Source organism: Phodopus roborovskii, unplaced genomic scaffold, assembly GCF_943737965.1.
Source record: "Phodopus roborovskii unplaced genomic scaffold, PHOROB, whole genome shotgun sequence".
NCBI classification, from domain to species: Eukaryota; Metazoa; Chordata; class Mammalia; order Rodentia; family Cricetidae; genus Phodopus; species Phodopus roborovskii.
In genome coordinates, this window is record NW_026126411.1 from 78,087 (window position 1) to 101,679 (window position 23,593).

A 23,593-nucleotide genomic window follows, 5' to 3' on the forward strand; every position below is an offset into this window, starting at 1 on the left:
GACCTGCCAGGAAGACAAACAGAAACAGAGCGCGGCAAACAGGGGCCAGAGGGGCTCAGTGGTGTGCGGTGCTCCTGACTTGGGAACAGCGCCTTGTACATGGAAATGAGGTGGGCGGGGCACTGAGATTCCCACCCACCGCTCTGAGCTGCTGCCGCTGAGGAAAGAAGCTTAAGGGCAATGCGACAGGTGGGCAGAGGGGGTGGGGGATGCGGGGCCTGGGAAACATCATCATCTCGACATTTGTTCTAAAGTGACTTAGAGACGGTCATTTATTATGGAAACATAATCCCGAACAGTTCTCTCTTTCTCTCTGTAAACACATCAGTTCATAAATAACTTAAGCGTGTCCTTTGCATTCAGGACACAGTTCTGGCTGGAGTAGAAAAGGGTAGAAGATGAGCAGCGGTGGGAGGAGATGGCAGGGTGGAGTGTGGACGGGCAGCTCAAGCGTCTAGGGTTCGTGCAGTCATCAGCCATCAGACACGGGCGGGGTGACCCAGCCATATTTCTCATGAGTCTTCACCAAACTCTTAAAGGTTGCTTCGGCTTCCTTGCGGCTGAAGGACTTTTTGACTTGCCAGCTTTTCTGCAGATCCGTCCCTGTGTGAGATGGAGAAAGACACCAGGTTAGAGTCTCAGCAGATGGACTGTCTCTGAAAAGGCTTGCTGAAGGAACATACGGTGGGCATTTCTGATGTCTGAATGCAGGAGAGGTGTTGACCCCCAGCAAGGACTACGTGGCACTCTCACGGAACAGATATGGGGTGTCACAGCTTTTATGGGGATCATACTGGGGAGTCTGGGACTGTAAGCCTTTTGGGGGTGTAGGTATTTTCCCCCAAAACCACAGCTCCAGCTTTATCCAAACTATTTCAGTCTGTGAGGCTGGGAGGCAGACTCCCTTCATTCCTGAGAATACACTTGAAGGATCCAGAGCCTTCTTACTGGAATGCTTCAAGTGTAACTTCTGGGTTTCCTTTGATAATAAATACATTCACACACAGATGTGTATACTGCGCATTCACAATGCCATCAATTAAAAACTAAAATTTAAAATCTAAGCTTGGAAGCAGTTAGTGACCTCCTGTCACTTCATGCATTATACAGGTTGGGAGGCAGGTGGGGGTCAGAGGTCAGAGTCACCCCCTCAGAAAGACTGTGTGTGTTCTGAATGGCTGGAGACCGGGTCGTGCTGTGGGCCAGAGGACCTGGTCCATCTTAAGGTGTCTGAGACAACTCTGAAGAGAGGCTGGGTGTGTTCAACCATTTGATATGTAACATGTTCTCATCTACAAAGTTCACCCTTAAAAACCATGTGACTTAGTAACAAAAAGAATGTAAGTTTATGCTTCCATGCGGGGCCTAATTCATAGCTAATACATGCAGCCCGAAGGCAAATGTGGGGACATGCCTGCTGGATGGTGAGAAATGAGAAAAGAGGTGTCACAATCAAGACAAACATATATCCAAGAGCCTGTGGGCTGTCACCAGAAGCTGGGATGGCAGTGGGCCCTTACTGGATAAGCCTGCTGAGGCTCCTAGTCATCTAGCCTCTTAAGTGACTGATTACCTGAGTTGTCCCCTGTGGCCTTGTGGACGTGCTTGCTTACTCCTAACCATGTTTTCCTAGTGTTTAGTTCTCTCTTTGAGCAACCATGCACACAGTCTATACAGGCAGGGCCCAAACACCCCCAAAGACACAGCTGCCCTCCATCAGCCAGCGAGTTCCAGCATCCAGTTGCCCACTACTTCTTGGTAAACGAACAGGTCTCTGCATTCCTGGGTTGCTACACTGATATCTCAGTGCAACTGTGTGCATGTACTGAATCTTAACTGGAGTCTGGTCTTCAAACTACACCACAGCCCTGTTTCACCACCCATGCATGCACTGAGAGTGGCATCTACTCAGGCTGTTGGACCAGAGGCTGGAAGCTTGCTGCAACCCTAGCTTGCTCTGATAAACTGAGTGAGAGATGCTGGACTGGCTTCTGAATCTTTGGCCAGTGGCGCTGGGATCGAGAAACCTGAGGATGGACGGGCAGCTTGCACGTGTGAATTCAGAGCTTGTACTTCCAGTTCAATGGAGCCTTCTTATTCACAAGGCAGAAACCGGGGGAGAGGTGCTCTGCATATCCAATGGCTCCACTTCCAGTACTCTCTGGGTTACTGCTATGTCCCTGCTATCCAGGACACTTGACACCCTTTATAAAGACTTCCAGTCTGACCATGTGAGCTTTCAAAGGGAGAAGGGACGGGAGGGGAGGGGAGGTAGCCAGCTGCCTGATACTGGTAATGATGTCCCCAAGTCTCGCCAGGGTATGAGCCCATGCTTAAATTACATACTTTCATACATTATGAAGGGTGGTTATACCCTGTAACAAGGGGACACCAAGATTTAGAACTCGGACAGCTGTGGCTGAGCTCAAAGTCCAAAGCTTTGGCATCAGACATAGGGGAAGGTATTTGTGCAGGGAAGTTGGTTTACACACCCATGAGAGCAGACAGTTTTGGACAATGTGAGTATTTTAACCGTCTCTGCCATCCCTTTGTACAGTACTGATGACTGGTGGTCTGACTGAGAATTCTGAATTAAAGCACCCAGACAAACAGGCTTGCAGTAATTATAGAACATTCATGGCTTTGTCATGAACACAAACTTTGTCCATTCTTTGTGAAAGTCCCAACTGTCAGAAGATACAACCAACAAACCGCTGGCAGAACAAGTGGCCCTTTGTTGCTTTTCTCTCTTTCCGGGAGGATCATGAACACAGAGTCCAGTACGAAGTCAATTTGATGGCAGGAGAGAGGCTGTTAGGAGCCAGCAGCTCAATGCCTTCTTTCCACCAAGCTAGCCCGTGAGAGGCTCTCGGCCCTGCAGCGAGTACACACTGCCTGGCTGCTTCAGATGGACCATGTAGGCGTTACACAGGTCACATTAGGTTTTGGAGGCATTATTTCTTTCCCCAGTTCTGCCAGGTGGCTACATTGTTTTCACGATGTGTCCTGCAGTGCCACGAGACAGAGAGAGTATACCCCTCTCCCACACATCCTGTGGCCACTGCTGAGTCTGCAAGAGGGTGTGCCCAGATTGCATTAGCTGAATGATAAGACTCTCCCTGAGTGTGGCTGGCAACATTCCACCAGCTGGGGTCCCAAACTGAATACAAGGAGAAAGGCTGCCGAGCAGCCAGCTTTCATCCTTCCCTGCTTCATCATGGAGCATGGGATGTGGTGCTGATGCTGCCTCACGCTCCTGCTGGCATGACTCCCTGCAGTGATAGGCTGTACCCTGGATCTGTGAGTTCAGATAAACCCACCTTTCCTTAAATTAGGTTTGTCAGAACTTTTGTAGCAGCAACAAGAAATGTTACCTAAGCACTTGTTACAGATTCCCTGAGACAAGAAAATGAGTTGGCAACACCAAGACTTGTGAAGGAGATACAATTAAGGACTGTCTGGCTCATTCTCACAGCACCCACCTGTTTCCACATGATAACCCGAGTCTAGACTCAGATAGTCCTTTTGGATAACTCTCACTTCTTCTCAACTATCTTTACTTGTATTTCACGAGAGTGTCACTGGATGTGACTCCTCCTCCTCCTCCTTCACTATGAGAACTTAGTGTTATTCTGCAGAGTCTATGACAACATTCCTGGTGCTCTTTCTCTCTCTGGAGCTATAGGTTGTTAACGTGATGCCAGGGAAATGTAGTATTTGCTTCCTCTACCTTTAAGGGTTCAGCCCCACCGTGATGAAAAAGAGGGTTAATAGGAACACAAGAGCTGGGCCTGCACCTCTGAAACAAAACCATTAGGTGTGCTGTTAGTTTAATCTTGCTTTGCTGGATGCTTGAAAAGGTAGTTGTGTGTGTGTGTGTGTGTGTGTGTGTGTGTGTGTAGGTGTGTGTGTGTGTGTGGAGGTGTGTGTGTGGAGATGTGTGTGTGTGTGTAGGTGTGTGTGGAAGTGTGTGTGTGTGTAGGTGTGTGTGGAAGTGTGTGTAGGTGTGTGTGTGTAAGTGTGTGTGTGTGTGTGTACATACTTGTGCAGAGGCCAGAGGTCAAACTCAGGTGTCACTCCTTAGGTACCACCCACCTCATATTTCGATACATAATTGCTCACTTTATCTGGAATTCGCTGAATAGGCTAAGCTGGCAGGTGAATCCCGCAATCCTCCTGTCTTTGCTTCCCTAGTGCTAGGATCATAAGCATGCCCCCTCCCAGTGCTAGGATCATAAGCACGCCCCCCCCCCCACCTCCCATGCTTTTCCTCATGGATTCTGGATGTCAAGCTTGGGGACTCATGCTCACACACAGCAAATACTTTGCCTACCTAGCTCTGGCTTTTGTGGGGAGGGGGAGAACAGACATGTGATTAAACAAGAAGACATCCCCATGTCTTAGCAGCTAACAGGCTAATAGGTGACTCTAAAGACTGGTCCTCTCTAACTTTGCAACGTCTCCATCGTGTCTACCTGCGCATTGACCTGCAGTTGTCAGAGCCACCTTCAGTTGCCTGGTGGCTTCCTTCATTCAGTATGCTGGGCACTGGCTTTAAAAAGGAAAAGCAATGCCACCTTTTAGAGCTTTAGGACCATCATGTGGACACGATGAGGGTGCAAGTGTGTTGTGGCTTAGTTGGTGTTAGTGACACTTGGGCGGAATAAGTCTGATGAAGGTTATTCTGTACAGAGTAGATATAAACACCATGCCTGGCCTCATTCCACTAGGTGCTGGTGCAAGGATTCAGGCATTATGCTAACCCTGCCCCCTGGCAATGGGCAGGATACACACACCACACACTGGCATTCAGACAGATACTTAGACAGCTCAAAGGGCCCTGCGTTGTATGGCTACATAATGTATTATGAGGCTGCGTAAGGACTCTGTACTCATGTGCAAGCTTTCTCTTTTAAGTGAGCACCTCCCACCTGCTCTCCCTTCCATCTCTGTCCTCCCCATTCCCCATTCCCCTTCCCTCTCTGTTCCTGGTTGGCCAGCATCTATCCCTCCCTTTATGACAGTGTTCTTGTTCAAACAATGTCAAAAAAAAAATGTCCTGGGAGAACAGTCACTAACAACTGCTATCTGGCTTAGGGCCAAGCAAAGGGGTCTGGGCTCTTCCTTAATGTTCAGCAGATACTGGTGGCCTTGTCCCTGGAGTGGGAACATTGCTGGCTGCTGGGCTGAATCATATCCTAACCATCTTCCAGCCCAGCTTTGGAAAAGGAGAGGGGAGGAGGGAATGATGTGGGGCTGGAGAGAAGGCTTGGCCATTAAAGGCAATGCTCACAGCCAGAAACATAAGCGAGAAGGTGCCATGGTTCCTGTGTCCCCAGAGATTTTTCTTGGTGGTGCTGGAATTAGATTTGAAATGTAGCCCCAAGTAAAGGCTTGAAATAGACTGCTGTACTTCGGAAGCCATGGCCAGATGCTCTGTGGGCTTACACATGGAATTTTTAGGCGGTGTGGTGCACGCACGCACACATGTGTGCATGCTTATGCATGCTTACGTGCACCGAATGGGGGAGGGGTAGAATTCAACTGCTTCCATTTCAGGTCCTCAATCCAGCACTCCCTCAGCTCGTGACTGTGGGTTGCTCTCAGTTTCATTGTCTGCAAAATAACCATCATGGTCCTATTAGAAAATGCAGGGCTTCCAAAAAGATTTAGTATGCAAAAGCAGTGAATGGGTTTTATTGTCAAGCTATCATGTTGTCCATGTCCTTTAAGGCAATGTCAGTTTGCCTTCTTTTAAAATGTCACAAACATTCTGTCTTTTAAAGTGCGTATATTATGACTTAGGTTATTGGTTATAAAACTGCCTTCAGGCAAACAGGACCCGCACTACCTTATCTAATTTCTAGTTATCTGATTATCTAGTTTCACTGTAACTGTTTAACATTAGCACCTAAGTTCTGTACTGCTCACTTCCATAGGTCTTTACTTATAATTACCCCATTTGGTATTTGTGTTCCATTTGCTTGTGAGTTTTGATGTACATTGATGTTTTCAGGTACCTCCTGTAGAATTTCTGGGATCCTGAACATTTTTTTCTGATCTCCAGAGCTGAGCCTTACTTTCAAAAGCTTTGGAACTGCAATTGCAGATGTAAGGCATCCAGGAACCTTGTACTTCAGCACAGTTTCCAAGCCCAGGTAACCCTTCCCTAGCCTTCTTTTCTGTCACAGGACTCCCTGGGGGAGATACAGAAACCGCACAGGCTCCTGGCTTGCAGAATAGGGACACTGGGTGCCTGGAAACTTGAAAGGAGGCCTACCTAGGACAGACTTTCTTTTAAGGTTGGAAATTCAAAGCAAATCCTAAGCATTTGTAAGTTTCCAAAAGGGCAGGTAAGACACAATGCTGGTAAGATGGCTTCAAAGAAACCAGCTATCCAGTCACAGAAAAGGCACACAGAAGGGAGCTCCAGGCCCCAGCAGCATCTAATCTTAGTGGGATGCAGTGTCAGGCCCGGAAGAGCACAAGGTTAGAGAGAACACTGTGTCGGCCCAACAAGACACATGTGTGCAGGGATCGGGGCCAGAGCACTGGGGACAGGAGAACAGAATAGCTTAAGGAGAAGATGAGTTCCCAGGGCCAGGGACTAAGTCTGTACTGGCTGGGTTTGGGATGTACATCAGAATTCCAGGCTGAAGGGGTAGGGATGGCTGGATTGGCTCTCACACCTAGAATCTGAACAACTATCGTGAAGAGGGTGCACAGGACAGATGTGAGGGAGAGAAGGGGCCAGCCTCCACTCTCTGGTGGACCACAGGCCCCTCAGAAGTCACTCTCCCCTGGCCCTAGTGCTCTTCCTGTCGCGTGTGTCAAAAATTCCCATGGTGGTGAACTTCTGTGATCCATGGGGAGGGCAAGTAAGGATACACAGGTCATGTGACCCAAAATCACCCACAGGGCCAGCTCTCAAGGAGCCTTAGATGTGTGAAGGTGTTTGGATAGCAAACACCCTACAAGCCCATACACGTGAACATTGTCCCCAGGTTGGGGTGGAATAATTAGGAAGTGGGTTGCTGGAGACACGCCCTAACTAAGGCTGTTCTAGATCAAGGCCTGTCTCCGCCTCCTGGTTCTACTGAGGTGCTCCCTCCTTCAAGGAGCTGCTCTGCCATGCCTTTCCTTCCAGGATGGGCTTAGTCCTCTCAACCCATGAGCCAGAATAAACCCTTATTCCCCCAGGTGGCTTCTTGTGTCAGGTATCTGACCACAGAGACAAGGAAAGTTTAACTGGTGCAGATGGCTATTTGAGCTACAACCCTTCAAAGCTTGAGCACTCTCTTTCGATTGTTTTAGTGGTTGCTGCATTTAGGAAGAAATATGTTTCTTTAACAGAAAGTGCAGCTTATCCATGAAGGGACCCTAAGTGGGCAGCCTAGAGCTCCCAAGAACTGGACAAGTCACTGTCATCTGAAGAGTCTCTGGTGGCAGTGAGAGACATTGGGAAAGCACAATGCATGGGGCTTCCTACTCATCAGCCTGGCAAAGGAGGCCTCCAGTTGAAATAATAAGCACAGGAAATAATGAATGAATGAATGAGTGAATGCAATGGGCAGACTATGGTCCCCACAATAGGAGCATCATAGACCATTTTTTTTTTTAAAGAATCCAGCTCTTTAGTGCAAGGCAAGAGAACTACATCTCAATGCAAAGTCATTTCACACAATAGGAAACATGTCCTTATCAGAACCTCACCGAGAAGTCATACGTGATCACAGATTATCTAAGCCAGTCCCAAATATTTTCCCAGTTCTTAAGCAGTTTATGGATTCAGGTATACTCTTAATTTTGTGAAACCTCATGGAAGGACAAACCATCACTGGTTTTGATGGTGTTCACTGAGAATCTTTAAAGTGAAGGTGCTTTATTTAACAGTGACTTAAAAATTCCCCAGCCACTGGCAGTGCCAAAGGCATGCTTTATGGATTCTCAAAAACACAGAGCATCATTTTCCTTTCCATTCTGAAGAAAGTTCTAGCAATGTTGAGTCTGCACTGAAGCAGATGGTATTTTGCTGGAGGACTCGAGCACAGAAAAAGCAACACTTGTGCTAAAAGTGTGCACGGTATCAGATGATCATTTTAAAGTAGGTGTTTTGAGAATTACTAGCCACTTCTGCTTGAGCAGTTGGGTCCTCAGGGTTGGGTCCAGTACTGTTTATTTTAACATAGTGGAGAGACAGTAAGAAATCACTGTAGGTAGACAGGTACACAGGAGCCACCATGTGCTAGACACTGCTATCAGGATGTCTGCAGCACATTAGATATGATGGGGGTTGACCTTCTGTATATGTGTTTCTTATTGGTGGATGAATAGAACATTGTTTGGCTAATAGAGGCAAGAAGATAGGTGGAACTGGGAGTCAAAGAGAACTCTGGGAAAGGGGAGCAGAGATAGAGAGAGATAGATAGAGAGAGAGAGCTCAAAGAGACGCCATGTAGCCACCAAAGGAGTAACAGGTCGAGCACTCTCTGGTAAGCCAAGATCACATGGAAATACTTAGATTAATAGAAATGGGTTAATGATTAAGACAGAGCTAGCCAATAAGAAGCCCCAGTTTAATAATTAATAAAAGTCTCTGTGTATTCACTTGGGGCTGAAGCAGTTGGACCTGTCGGGACAAGAAAAGTCCAGCAACATAGACATGGTGGGACACCCTAGCAATTGGGCTCAGTGCCCTTCTATACATGTGGAGTAACAGAGACACAGAAGGATCAGTGAGGTGCTGAAGGCCACACAACTCGGAACACCACTCCAGATTGTCACAATGGGATCTTTGGCTGTGAAACTAGGGTGGCCCATAGAACAGAGGACAGGCGATGCAGTGACACCCACTTCCCACACGCTTCCTTCCCTGGCTTCTCCATGACTTCCTCCGTAGGCAGCTCTCTCCTGTCTTCAGTAACACCCCCTTTTTAGTCTGGAGCCTCAAGCCTGTACCTCATTATATCCCCACTACGCATAAGCCTCAAGCTTGCTAAGGCATCAACCCTGCCTTTATTGCCATTTCTGGCCTTCCCCGTCTTCCCGGAGATTACCTGCTCTAGCTTCTTTCTTTTGCTGTGATAAAACACGGGGAGGAAATAGTTTGTCTGGCTCATGCTTCCAGGTCACACTCTGTCACTGAGTGGATCAGGGCAGGAACACAAGCGAGAACATGAAGCAGAAACCATGAGGAACCCTGCTTGCTAGCTTGCTCTCCAGCTCATGCTTAGCCAGCCCGCCAGGGCCACTTTCCCAGGGAATGGTGATGTCACAGTGGGCGGGACTCTGCTGCAGCAATTCACAATCAAGATCTGTCTCCATAGACATGCCCACAGACCAGCCTAGTAGACATATTTACCCAGCGGAGACTTTTCAGGTGACTCTAGGCTGCATCGGGTTGACAGTCAACACCGTGCTAGGGGCTGTCTTATTCCACAATAAGGAGTGATTGGCACCGTTTTGAATATTTATTTTGTGCTGTGCCAGGAATTGAACCTAGGGCCTCATACATGCTGGGTAAGCACTGTACAACTGAGCTATATTCCTATCCGTGGGTTGATTGATTGAGCTCCATGTAGCTCAGTCTAGACCCAAACTCAAAATGAAGTAAGGAACGACCCTGACTGACCCTCCTGCCTCCATCTCCCAATTACTGGAACTATAGGTATGGATTCTGGAAGTTAGACCTAGGGCCTTGTGTGTGACGGGCAAGTACTCTACTACCTGAGCAACATTCCCAGCCCCCTTCATTTTGTTGTTTTTAGACACTGCTTTTTATGGGTCAAGCTGGGATACAGAACCCCTCCTGTGTTTTCTCTTTTATAGTTCTAGATTCTATACGGCAGCTACAGAAATACCCTTATACGCCCACCTTACTTTCATGGGTAGACCTACAGATTATGTTACATCGGTATTTCTGCATTTAAAGCATCTTTTGCCCAGACTTAGGCCCATGAGAGTGTGTCACTGCTGTCACCAAGGCTTCTGCCCCTAGTCGAAGATGACTCTATGTGACTGTACCCTCTGCGAGTGACTGTCAAGGAACGATGGTATTTTCCAAGTCAATTTGGCCCCTTGCTTCAGATCTTGTCCCACATTCTTCCCCAAGTGATAGGTTTTCCTTAGATTACCACATCTTCCATCTCCGCGGGATGCATTCTGACAGTGGAATCAAGCTTCCATCTCCCCAGTGCTACAGGGGCCTGTACCCATCCAGACTCAGACTCACTCCTGTTCTCCTGTTGGGCCTGGGGACAACTTTGCTCATTCCAGTTCGTGGCTACACACCTGCTGCAAGCTCATGATGTCACAGGCGTCTCCATCTGTTCTCGAAGGTCCTTGTCTCACACAGGGGCTTTCCTAGCACATCGCATAAAAATGTATGGACCCATGGCTAGCTTCCACACTGTGGAAGGGGCTACACCATCTTTGTCCCCAGGGAGGACAGCCCCCTCCGTGATAGGCACAGCCGAGCAGATGGTTTCCAGGGAGACACGATGTGATAAAAGTTACTCACCTTTCACACTCCCTGATTTCTGCCCTTTCCCTACAGAAAGCCTGACACTGACAAGGCCCACTGTCCCCCATGCATCACTATGTTTGTCTGTGACCCCAAACTCTCCCCATGTTAGCTGCCATTGCCTTGATCTCTCTCCACCATCGATCAATCGGAACATTTCTTTATTTCATAGTTCCTGTTATTTGGTTCCTTTGGCACAGATAATAAACAGGCAGTGTTCTTGAAGAGAAACTCCTCCCAAATCAGGGGTACCAAGATACCCCTGGATAATGTGGCAGCAGAGAGTGCCGAGGATTGGTGCCCCAGAAGAGAGGGCAACTTCCCTCTGATATCTCCCCCTGCTCGCAGAATGCCACGATTTGGAGAAAAATGGTTTGTTCTGGAAAAATAAATGCACCAAGAAGGAGAACAGTATTTCTCAGGCAGCCAGGGCAGCGGGCCTGGAATTCACTCTGCAGATGGCTTTCAACCTTGGGGCACAGGTTTGCCTTTGCACTTGCTGTGACATTTCATGGCTGTGGTCTGTTCTTTAAGCAACAGGACTTGTAACGCCAGAGAAAAGTTCACATTGCCTATCACAGCACGGCGCTTGCAGATGGGGAGAGAGTCATGGCATTAAACAAATAACACTAACTTGAGATATGTTTTCTGGAAAATTGGAATGAGAAAAACGTTATGATCTGGGCACACACCACATAAAACACTCACTACTTTCTTAGAATAGTTTGTCCTTGGTATAAAAACACAGCAACAAGGCTATAAGGACGTCTACTTCATGTATTTTACCAAATGTGTCCACGAGGACAGGAAATTGAATCTCAGCCATTACACATATGCACACACTTGCTGGGCTGAAGCCCACCAGGCCCTGAGGCACAGTGACAGAGCACAGTGTCCCAGGTGTGACTTTTCATACACTATCAGGGGAACCAAACTCATTATGGAGAAGCGTTGAACCTCTGGGAAGCACAGCGAATGTTGTGTGGGGGTGGTCTCTACAGAGCTGCCCACACTCTATGGACAGACAGCCCTCCTGGTCCTCAGTTTACCACTATGTTCAGGGACATGACATTTACAGCTTCCGTCCTTAACACTTACCCAACTGCCACTCCTTCCAGACGCATCACTCTCCCTTTCTCACAGTGGGCATTTTAAAGGTCCAAATGATCAATTTTCTTCTCAAAGTATCTCCTTTTAGTGCCTCACTTAAAAAGAAGCTGGAGAAACTTCCTGGGGGGCTGTGTATCTAAAGTCTGTAGCGTTACCAACCTGTCTAGTGGAGTACTCCACTTTCCGGGCAAGACAGCAAGCCTGGGGCAGCCATCGCTATCCTGGGTGAGGGACACAGGGTGGCTTCCATAGGCATTCGCTTCTGTCCCCTCACAGTGACGGCGGTTGCTACAGGTCTAATTTAGCACGAAGGGCTGGGCTTCAGGTGATTATTGAGAATTCTTGTCATGGTCTTGCAGTGTCTGCTTCTACATCAGCATGACCCAGAGGAGTTCATGACCAGAGCTGAGCTCAGGTAGTGGGGTTTAGTGAGTCTAAGTAGGTGGGTGAAGGTGGGCAGTCTGACACAACATTGAGGGATGTGGGTATGTGAGGTAGATCCACCTTGATGCCCTTGATGACCCAGAAGAGACTAAATTGTCAAGGATCTAGAAACTTGAGCATCAGTGCTGGCCACTGCTCTAAGGGCTTAGCAGTGTGGCTGCCTTAGACTCTCCTGGAGTTGGAGGGGATCACTGGTTTACTTACTGATGGCAGGGAAACATCTAACAAGGACAAGTGGGGTTACTACTACAAATCCCAACTATGTTATCCTGTTGAGAAAACAGTGCCATTAGCAAGTGGGTTGAAGGCAATGCCTTACCCTGAAGGGACCAAGGAGTGTTGCCACAAACATGTTGTGGTTCACAGGGACTTTTGTTCCCTGCAGCCCTTTCTCCAAAACACGCTGAGCTCAGGAGCACACTTGTCCGAGTGAGGCACCTGCCCTTGGCCTTCAGTCTTGCCCCTAGAGTACACTGTTCCTCAGCCCATTTTCCTAATGAGCAAACACAAAGGTGTCCTATCTGAGGCAGCAAGAATTCAGCTACTCTGTGACCCAGCAGGCAAGCCCCAAACACCATCTTAAAACTGATGCCTCCTCCTGTGGAAAATTGGACCTTTAGGCCCTGAAAAACTTTTAATGACCGAACTCCATATAAGAAGCTGTAACCGTTGGATACATTTGCCCCGAGAACACCCTCTGGACTGTATTGTGCAGTGTCTGCTAATGAGGCGCTAATGAGGTGACAGGCTGTAGGCGCAGAAACAAACAGCCACTCAGCAAGAACGAAGACTTTTTCCTCCACCACCCCCCACCAGCCACTGCAGACAGTAAGGGGGCGAGGATCCCTAGGGTCTTAGGACACTCAGCAGACTGCTCATCGTCCTGATTTCAAAGGCTCCAGAGTGCTTGTTTTGAGTCACTTAAGTAGGTGTGATGCCCTTCACACAGGTCATCCCAATACACTTTACAGAATCACCCTATCTCCAAAGTCAGGCCTGGCTGTGAAATCCAGCAGCCACCAGCAGAGACTATCCCCCCCCCCCCCCCCCCCCCCCGAGGCCTGGGTACCTTCCTGTTGGAAGCTCAGTGCTTCCAGATTATTCTGCTTGCTCTCCCCGCACCTTCAGCACAGGCATCTCCTGTGAGGGTTGGGGATTCCAGGTCCTAGCCAGCAAGGACCAGAACATTCTATTTTACGGCTCTCTCCACCCCACCCCAGCCTCCTCCAGTTGTCCCTTTACTTCTACCCCCCCTCCCCTCCCCACACCACCCACATTGCCTTCCTACTCCCCACTGTCTACTAACATGATGTCTTGTGCAATTCAGAGCCCCGAGTACAAAGAAAATACCAACCACACAGTGTGTTGCAGCCAGCTGGAGGAGAAGAAACGCTCCATATGATTTGAGGGCTGCACTATGTCTGTTAAAAACTCTTTCAAATCTGCTGGTGTCATACAGGTACTCCGAGCTACCGGGGCTGGCTCCAGGGTAAATGAGACCTAGTGTCTTTTCATGTTGCCAACGAAATGGGGCAGAGATATGGCAGGAAACAGCTCAGTATGTGTTGCCAAAACAAGTTGGGGACCTCAGTCCAAAACACAGTGTTCTACTACCAAAAAAAAAAAAAAAAAAAAAAAAAACCAGACTTAAGATCGCAATCAAACGAAGAAGCTGATTCCAAAATTCCAGTTTCTAGCCTGACAGGCTGATTTCTCTCTGACCTAATAAAACGAAAAAGACATTCTCCACAAGTAACCGGAGCGGCTGCTAGTACTCCCACATCATTTCTGAGGGTATGTTCTGACAGTTCCTTGATTTGTACGAGTACATGGCAACGCAGCCTTTGCTTTTTGAGCAAGAATTACACTAATGAAAAGAATTCCACCAGGTTTTCTGAACATCCCCAGGAGCCTTCAAACAGTGCCTACTGTATACTCTGGTAAAGTTCATGCCAGACCCTGCTCTGAGGAAGTGTGCATACTTCCCAGTCTTCATCTGGGTCAGGGTTCCAAAATCTCTCCTGGTGAGAGGGAAACCGAGGCAAGGTTTAAGGGGCACAGATTCACACAGCCAGCTGTAGACTGTGCAATGTTGGGTTGTAGAGTTTATGATTGCGTTCACGTTTCATTCCACTTTATAGCAAAACCCCTGACCCTGATATCTGACTAATTGCTCATGAACTGAGTTCCGCAAGCCCTGCACAGCTCTACCCCTGGCATTCTGGTAAGTGCTCACACAAGTTCATGGAGCGACACACAGTGTCTATTGTAGAATTATCCTCCTATTACAGGATGTAGCCCTTACACCACCATTAGAAGTTTAGTGTAAACATCACCAATTCTCAATGTGTACCAGGTGGTTTTTCACACATGATAGCTGGGCTAATTTTAAGTACAGTTGTACTTTTGCGAACGAACGATTGGAGAATTGGGGGCAGATGACTTCTCTGTGGTAGCAGGGCAGCACCATAAACCTTTGTCTAGTTGTAGAATCAGAGCTGAACCCCACGGTGCTTGAATATTCACCAGAAATGTCAGCCCCTCATGGACTCCTGGAATCCTTCCATACTTTTTCAATGAGCCAGGGCATGCAGCCTCACTGAGCTATGGAATAGCCAGCTGCCACCATGCTATACATGCTGTCATCATTGCTAACATCCCGAGAGTCCTGACTCTCTGCTAGCCAGGTAACCAACATGGCCTCAATGACTATTGTTATGTTAACCTTATGTGCTATTAGATCTCACATGCATGCCCATCTTAACCCCACAGAGCTGGACCTTCAGCCACACTCAAATCCTGATAAAAGGTTCTCTGTGAATATCCTTCACAAGGGAAGCAATTTCAGGACACTTAGGGTTTCACAGTAAAAATTCACCAATGCCACTTAAAGTGGGCAGTGCAGTGGCTGTTCGCTGGTGACACCATGGACGAGCTACTGTGCATAGCATTAGGGGATATTAAAAGGAGTGAAACAGTATGTCACCAAAGCTCCCTTTCCCTCATAATGGCAAGTTCATCCAGGTGTATTTTGTACACTGGCAAACGAAATTAATTCCCCTCTGCCTTGCTATTGTGGTATTGACTTTGGCTTGCTTTATGCTTTAAAGGCTAACAAAAATCATCCTCACTCACTCTTCATATTTGCAGGGCCCCAGTCCATGTCTCCCTGGCTTTGTTTCACCTGTGCTTGTGTTATTGGGGGTTTTCTTGTCACCGAGGCACAACATCACACCGACTTTGCTGTTTGAAAACTGCAGGATTTGAGTTTGCAGAAGAGGTGAAGCCAGGCTACTCTTGATGAATGTGACATGACAGGGAACACTGGCACCCCCAAACTGCTGTGTAATGCTTATGTTTCCATCTCCTTTACAACTGGACTGGCTCCATGGATGCTTCCCATAAGGGAATGCAAGCCAAGCAGTGTCAGGTACAGCTAGGAAGGGGCTGTGGACCTGATGGGCTCAGGGTCAGGGTGGAGAGCTGATGCAGGAGCCACACCTGTATCAGACTTGGCTCTGAAGTGCAGGCCACTGGCCAGGCCTGTGTACCTGTTGGGAACAGAGTTTTCTGCTATGAGTAAAATTCTTGACAAATAATGGAAATTTTCTCATCAGCTACAAAGAGTTTGGATAAGAAAGCCATGTGCAGAGAAGTGAAGCTGATCTTTGCCCATGTGATGGAGAGAGACTCCAAGAGAAGGGAAACCAACAGCCATTGGTGCAGACATATTACATTCTGTTTGAGCTTGGAGGAAGGTGGTCTATACCCAGCATCTACCACCAAGGATAGATGGATGTAACTACTTTCAACCCAGGATTCATTTTTCTGGAGGAGGAGAACAGAGAAATGTCCACAGGGGAAAAGAACTAGAAATGATGGAGTTCCAAGAAACTGGTAACAAAACCCAAGCAACCAGGAAACTTAATGTGCAGATGCCAAGCCTCAATAGTATAAGAGAATATAAGTAAAAAAACGAGCCATGCTTTACCAGTGCCAATGATCATAGGGTGAAGAGGTGAGGGGCTCCTTAATGGTAACTTCTCCTGGGGCAACTTGCTGATATCTGTTCAATAAGTAAGCAGCATGACCCCACCCTTTGAAACAGCACCCCACTTGTGAGGTTTTGTTTATGGTAATGAGCACAGGAGGAAATCTGAAGTGTAGTCTATGTACTATGCATGCTGTTGATGACAGGGAGGGGGCTCCAGGATGCTGTCTGTCTGCTCAGTCATCCAAGGTACTTCTGTTCTTTCAGGGAGGTGTGGTGCGGCTAGCAGTCTTTAAAGAGGTAAATGACCAGAAAGAAGGTATGGGCAGAAAGATGTGTGAGTTTCAGGCCACTGTGCAGGGGTTGTCCTGTGTCCTGTGTAAGTGTGTGGGTCATGTGATCACATGGGAATGCTGAGAAAGTGCATGGCCTCTGAGAAGTGGAATCTGAAAGCATTCACTCCTCACTTTCAAGCTGCTGCATAGACTTCACACGAAAATCTAGGATGCCCTCTAATCAGAGAGCCATAGACGTCAGACAACCAACACGCCACCACAATCTTCCATGCTGACGTCCTGTCCAGGGTCTTCCTGGCCCTTACAGGAGGAAACAGGCCTGTAACAGTCACAGGAAGAATTTAGAGTGATAATGACCACCACACCAAACTAGAGTTGGCTTGTTTGTGCCCAGACAGTGTGGGACTATGGAGGGACAGAGAGGACCCCTGGAAAGGACATTGATAAAATGTTATGTTATACCTGTCAGGTAATTCTGAGTCTTTGGTGAAATTCTGTTATCATTGTTGGTTCACCTGCTGAACCAGAATGGTAGCACAGCCCCTTACCACCAGCTTCCTCAATGTCACCTCTCTCTCTCTCTCTCTCTCTCTCTCTCTCTCTCTCTCTCTCTCTGTGTGTGTGTGTGTGTGTGTGTGTGTGTGTGTGTGTGTGTGTGTGTCTGTCTTGCTATGTAGCCTTGGCTGGCCTGGAACACACAGAAATCATCTTGCCTCTTCCTCCCAAATACAAGGATTAAAGGTGTGTGCCACCATGCCTGGCTTGCTAAAGATGGAGGTAAGGTCCCACCCCAGCTTTATCAAGAAGCATCCCTGAAGGATGGAACCAGGGAACCATCTATTTCTCCATTAGATTGCTTCTATTTTGAGGGTGGATGACTGAAGTCAGCAAGCAGCAAAACACAAAATCCATTTATACCATTTGTTGTTTAATTTCTTTTTAGGGTTAGGTATATTTAGAAGAAGAAGAAAAAATTAAAGATAATTTTAAATGTTATATTGCAAACATTGGGGATATCTCCCTGAAGTTAAAATGTAAATATCTGCATGCCTTCTATTTGAATAAAAATTTACATAAGTATTTTAAATATCCATGTTAACTTTACAAATACCTTAGATACATATATACATACACCTATATTTACACACACTTGCACACATATGTGTATGCATGTACGCACAGAGAACCAAGCCTATCCTTTTTTTTGGGGGGGGGAGAGGGACAGGTCTCCCAGGGAGATCAACCAAACATGGTATATTGAGTTGTAGTTAAGAGTAGGCACATTACAGCCAGGAGTGTTGGCACATACCTTTAAACCTAGCACATGGGAGGCAGAGGCAGGCAGATCTCTGTGAGTTTGAGGCCAGCCTGGTCTACAGAGCAAGTTCCAGGATAGGCTCCAAAGCTACACAGAGAAACCCTGTCTTGAAAAAAACAACAAACAAAAAGAATAGGCACGCCATCCCATCATTAAGGAAGGCTGGGTGAGGTAACTAACTCAGTAGGAGGGAAAGGGTCCCATAAGCAGGCAAAACCAAAAACTAACCAAACCAAACCAAAACAAAGTCAGTAACTTCCTGTGCTCCCACTGTTAGGAGTCCCACAAGAACACCAAGCTACACAACCATATCACACATGAAGATTGTTGCCATCAGAGCCATGATTGTTGCTTCAATTTCTTTGGGCCCTGCTTAGCTGAATTCGTGGGCCACTTTCTTGTGGTGTCCTTGACCCCTCTGTTAGAATCCTTCCTCGCCCCTTTGCACGGGATTCCCTGAGCTTCGCCTATGTTTTCAGCCTTAGCTATCTGGATAGCTAGCAGGAGGTTTGTGGAGACTCTCCTAAATGTCTGGGACTGGCCAGCCTTGGTGGCCATGTGTAGAAACATGCCTAGAGCCATCTAGGTGGTCAGCAGCTGGACCCAGGAGGTGCAGCCAGACCTCTGGCAGCTTTGCAGCCCTCTGTAGACTTCAGTGAAGGAAACCAAGCCTGCCTCATTCTTGCAGAGTTCAAAGGAGAAAGAACGCAGATGAAGTGTGGGGTGGCTGGAGGCATGAACTCTATCAGTTTCTGCTGGTAGCCTGAAGGAAGGGTGATCGCAGTCTGTTCTTGAGCCTTGGTGGCAGGCTGGCGGTGATGTTTGGGGATATTCTAACAAATGCCGCTGCCTTTGAGTAAAGTAAGTACAGATGCAAGGTTCACACTAATAAACAAAGATGTCCTCCCTGATATGCCTGGAAGTGGTCTGCACTCTTCACTCGGGGTTGCTCAGTGTTCGATTCAATCAGACTGTGAGAATTACCAATTCCTAATGGTTCTTGGATGTGACTGTAACCAGGCAAGAAAAATATTATCACTTGAAGAAGGAACCAAAGGCTATTAGAGGGATCTTCAAACATGGCTAAATTTCACTGTGACTATGCTGCCAGGACAGTGAGGAATTGGTTCACTTCTCCAGTGTCCATCTGCCCATTTCCAGGCAATCAGCAATACAGCACTTCAAAGGCTGCCAGCCACAAACAAAACCCCATAGAGCCAATTCACATTCACAGAAATACCTTGACTGGCAAATGTGATGCTGAGAGAAAAGCAGGAACTTCAAATTGCATGAAATGCTCATGGTGCCAGGAGTGAAACTGTTCTGTCCTTGGTGTCAACCACAGAACGTCCTTGCGCGGAGTGTGGCTTTGTTGCTAAAAATGTCCACTCTTCCGACACTGCAATTACCAGGCACTCAGCACCCTCCAGCTTTCCCTAATGATTCATAATCTTGCTGTACCCCAAGGGCACCTTCCCTGCTTCATTAGGTGAGTGTCTGCTAGGTCCAAGGAATTCCAAGATTCTGCCAGCTCCCCCCCCTCCCTGCACCCTGGAGGGGGGATATTTTTATGAATTTCTCTACATTTGACGAATGAGAATTGAACCCAAACACAGATGGCTGAGCAACAGTGCTTTCACAGACGCGTCTTGCAATGGCTTGTGAGTACCATGGAGACATGTTAAGGGCTTGTTTTCTCCTGGGTGTGGGGACACATGGCTTGGCTATTCAAGGGAACTGCAAGAGAATGCTCTGGGGATGGAAGGCTAGCATTCACTTCACAGGAGCCAGGAGGGGGAAGAAGGGAAGAGGCTTCAGGGAGGATGGATGCGGGGGACACACTAGGGAGCTTTGACTTTGGGACACTGAAGGAGGATTGTGACCCAGTCAATGAAAATACCTCACATCACAGATCACGGGGTCCTAAAGCAGGCTGGAGGTAGACACTTGCCCTCATTTTTGAAGGAGGAAGCCTGAAAGCAAGGATTCATTAAGACCCAACACCAAGCCAGCTGTAGTGTGTGTGTGTGTGTGTGTGTGTGTGCGTGTGTGTGTGTGTGTGTGTAGTTCAAGTCTGGGTCTCTGCAAATTGTCTCAGGGTAGCAAGCAAAAGGAAGGCATGCTAGCAAGGAACATGTCCTAATGTGGTACAGAGGTCCATGGGGACCATGAGGTGCTCCCCAAACTTTGGAAACACAGGAACCTGGCACGAGGGATTTGGTGACTACCCATCTTTCCTTCCCCTCCTGACTTCCTGTTATGAAATGAAAATATTGTCTCTTATAGAGAGGCAGCAGCTCCTGATTGCCAGATAACTCTCCTTAGCTCTGAAATTTGGAAAGTCTACAAAATAGAAACTGGTTGTACTGTTTAAGAAGTGTCCTGATCCTGTGCCAAGGCTTCTAAAGTCCCACGTAAGAGTGAATTTCGTTATCCCTCCAAGCTGTAGTTTCTCTCTGGGTAATAGGACATCGGCCCTTAAGAGTCCTGAATGCTCATCTCCGAAGGGCTAAATACCAGAGGGAAAAAGATCTGCCTTCTGAGTTAGAGGGAATCCATTCTCAAAGGGCCATTAGTGTGTTTAGCTTTGCACTGGGGTTCCCTGGGATTGTTGTCCTATAACCAATGAAGTCTCTGGGGCCATGCTGGCCTCTCCTGCCATGCCTTCCAGAGTTCAGTCACTTTCTGCCAGCATCTCAGATCCAAGAGTCCTCTTGGTGATCTCCATGTGCTGTCCAAGGCCTTCTCTAGCTGGGCAATGCAGCCAGGAGTGAGCACCCTCCATTACCACCAGTGAAGCAGACACTTGTGATGAAGCCTTGAACATTAGGCAGACAAGTGGAGAAACACCCAGGAGGTGTGTGTGGTAGCCACTTGCACTATTTCTCAGTTCTCTTTTGTCTGGAGACAGCATCTCATCACCTGGTATTTGAAATGTTGTCCAAGGAGGAATTTGTCACTCATATGCAAAACTCAGAATTGCACAAGGAAAAGAATCCTCATAGCACAAGCAGATGGTGCAAAACCCATCTCTGCTTCACACAAATCATTGGGCTCTTAGTTTGCATGTGACCTTGGTCACTAGGCCTACTTTTCTAACTTTGCTCAGTGTGCAGTTTAAGGCATTTCCTTTTAGAAGCCCTAGGAATATTCTAGAATGAAGCTACAGAATCTTATCACAAATCTGCACCACTGTACCATGAACCAGGAGAAATGGGGGTATCACCTGTCACATGCCCTCCCCCTCCTCTGTTCTGAGCACACATTGTGTACCCCTATATCTCTTCATGTGGCTCATTTTCTTCTTGTTGTTTCTGTACCCCAAACATATGCCACGTTTAAGATGTGGTGTGCAAAAGTAATGAATGAAGGATTTACTCACTCGACTCAAAGTGAAAACCTTCTTGAATATTCTGCACGAAAACATTATTCATCTCTGAATGTTATCACTTATTGATTTAAAAGAACAGCAGGAGGCAGAAAAATAAAAGAACTAAAGGGGATGAAGAAAACTAAGAATCAACACAAAATTAAGATTGTACTAGTTCTCATAATTATGTAAGAAAGAGTAATATGCAAAGGAAAAGTTAAGTGGCAAACATTGAGTGGAGTACAGACATATGCCTCTGGAAGACAAGATGGAGTACGTGTCCTGCTTTGTCCCATTCCACTGAGCTTGACTTACAGGACTAGTTGGTACCAATGTCTTATTTATATTGAGACCCAATTTTTACAAAGTAGTCTTTCACAGTGTATTTCATAGAGTTGGAAATGTCAACCATGTCCCTGCAGCAGGACTTTAACATTCCCCTTAGCCTTGCTGGGAATCCTAACTTAATGGTAAAGTGTGGGCACTCCCATCAGATTCTGATCTGTGGTTCCATAACTGTAGAGAAACTTGTTCTGCCCTCGGTGCAGCACAGTGAGGGCTGGGTGGTCTTGCACTTCCTGAATCCTCTGATGGGCTCACTTATTCAGTCTGCAGGCTGGGTAAAATTTCTCTAATTAGGAGTCTGTCTTGGACCCTTGGCAAATCCTAAATGATGATGTTCCAACAAGGGACCATGTGAAGGGAAGAAGGTGCCCTTGGGATTTGTGCTCCATAGAAAGGATAGTGAGCCAGGGTTCTTGGTGCTCACTGAGGGCCTGGTATATCATGGTTCAGTCTTGTCACACTTAGGGGCCCATGAAATCAGTGAGCTTGTCTTGTTTCCTAAGACTGCTGGCTCCTTGTGTCTTATGCCAAAATCCCTTCCAGAAACTCCTAAACACTCTATTCTAAAGCTGAACACAAATTAGAGGCTTAGTCTTCAGCACTTGAAGTAGAGACTCGAACCTCTGTGGGTCAAGCCCCTACTTTTTTTCTGACAACTCCGAGGACAGCTTGTTTGGCATCCTCCATGCAGTTTGTCCCACATTCGGGTTAGCATGGCACCAGGCAGGCATGGGGCTGGAGCATTAGGTGAGAGCTTATGCCTTATCTCCAAGTTGGAAACATATATATATATACACACACACATACACACACACACACAAACACAGAAATACACAGACACACACACACATATACACAGAGTGAAAGAGAGGGGAAAACAGAGAGAGAGAGAGAGAGAGAGAGAGAGGCTCTAACTGGAATAGCCTGGGCTTTTGGAACCTTCAAGCCCACCCTCAAGAGACACACCTCCTCCAACAATGCCACACATCTTAACCCTTCCCGAAACAGTTCTACAAACCAAGAGCCAAACATTCAAATATATGCATCCATGGGGACCGTTCTTACTCAAACCACCACACCAATAAGCTATTAATTCTGAAGACTATGCATTTCTTCTGATTATAGAGATGGCATGGGGTCATTCAACAGTCCTGAGAAGGTCAACTCACAGTCACCCTTGCTTATGTCCATTAAGGCACTGGCTCCCACCAGGGACACAGAACATCACCATTGACTGACAGTTACTGCAGAACCTGGGTTTGTCCTTCTCTTAGGACTGGGAGGCTTTGGCTAACTTTTTAAGGATCTCTGATGATAATGGGAAAAGCCAGCAGGATGCTAAGACTTGAGCGTGCTCTCAGTGCTGCAGATGTGACTGGAGCGAAGGTGGAAATGGAAGTCTCACGATTTCGTGCAGGATAGGACGACTGAAAAGCTTTCAAGTGAGATTAGACTCAGTGAAAGAAATGCTAAATACGAATAAACATGGAAAATAAACATAAGGAGACAGTCTGAGATGCCATGTAGAACTATCTCTATTTGCTGGTCAGGATGCTCAAAAACACATCATGCCTACATCGGTAGTTATGGCAACACACCCAGGCCCCAGATTGGTCAAGTTATCCTTGTAGACTCCACTACTGTGGAAAGATGAAATCCTTTCCTAGAACTAGCCTGGAGGCCAGCAAACCCCAGTGATTCTTTACCTTTGTACCCTGCAAGTCCCCCTTTCCCTGCTCACTGATGACACTACAGCCTGAGTGGCCACATCTGACTTTTTACATGGATGCTTGGATCTGAATTTATGTTCATGCTTGGTCAACAAGCCCTCTCAGCCATTGAGCCGTTTCTCAGCCATAGAACAGGATTCTTAGGGGACCAGAGTCGAGTACAGTTATACAGGTGAAAACTCCCAACTTCCAATAGAAAGGCAATAACTAGAGTGCCATATGACCCAGCTGTCAGTCTTGGGTAGGTCACCATCACAAGTCAGTGTGTGATGGGGTGAAATGAAGTTCACAAAGGCTGTGACAGGGACTCATCCAGAGACTGCAGTGGCGAGAGAATGAAAAGGGGTACCCTTTCTTCAGATTGAATTGGGGCTTAGTGTGGGAAATTCGAGCCAACTGGATGTCTATGGGCAGGAGGCACTGATACTTCAGCCTGTGTGTGGTGGCCTGAGGGCTTCTTGCCATTA

At 47.2% G+C, this 23,593-nt stretch overlaps 1 protein-coding gene across 1 annotated transcript in view; it reads right to left on the bottom strand.

The window, feature by feature from the left end:
• Positions 1-242: 242 nt before the first annotated feature.
• Ube2ql1 (ubiquitin conjugating enzyme E2 Q family like 1) overlaps positions 243-23,593 on the bottom strand; it is a 36,673-nt gene continuing 13,322 nt past the window's right edge. The window contains 2 exon segments of the mRNA XM_051182709.1: positions 243-576; positions 579-603. Of these exon segments, the coding sequence (XP_051038666.1) occupies positions 473-576; positions 579-603 (129 nt within the window). The 3' untranslated portion in view covers positions 243-472.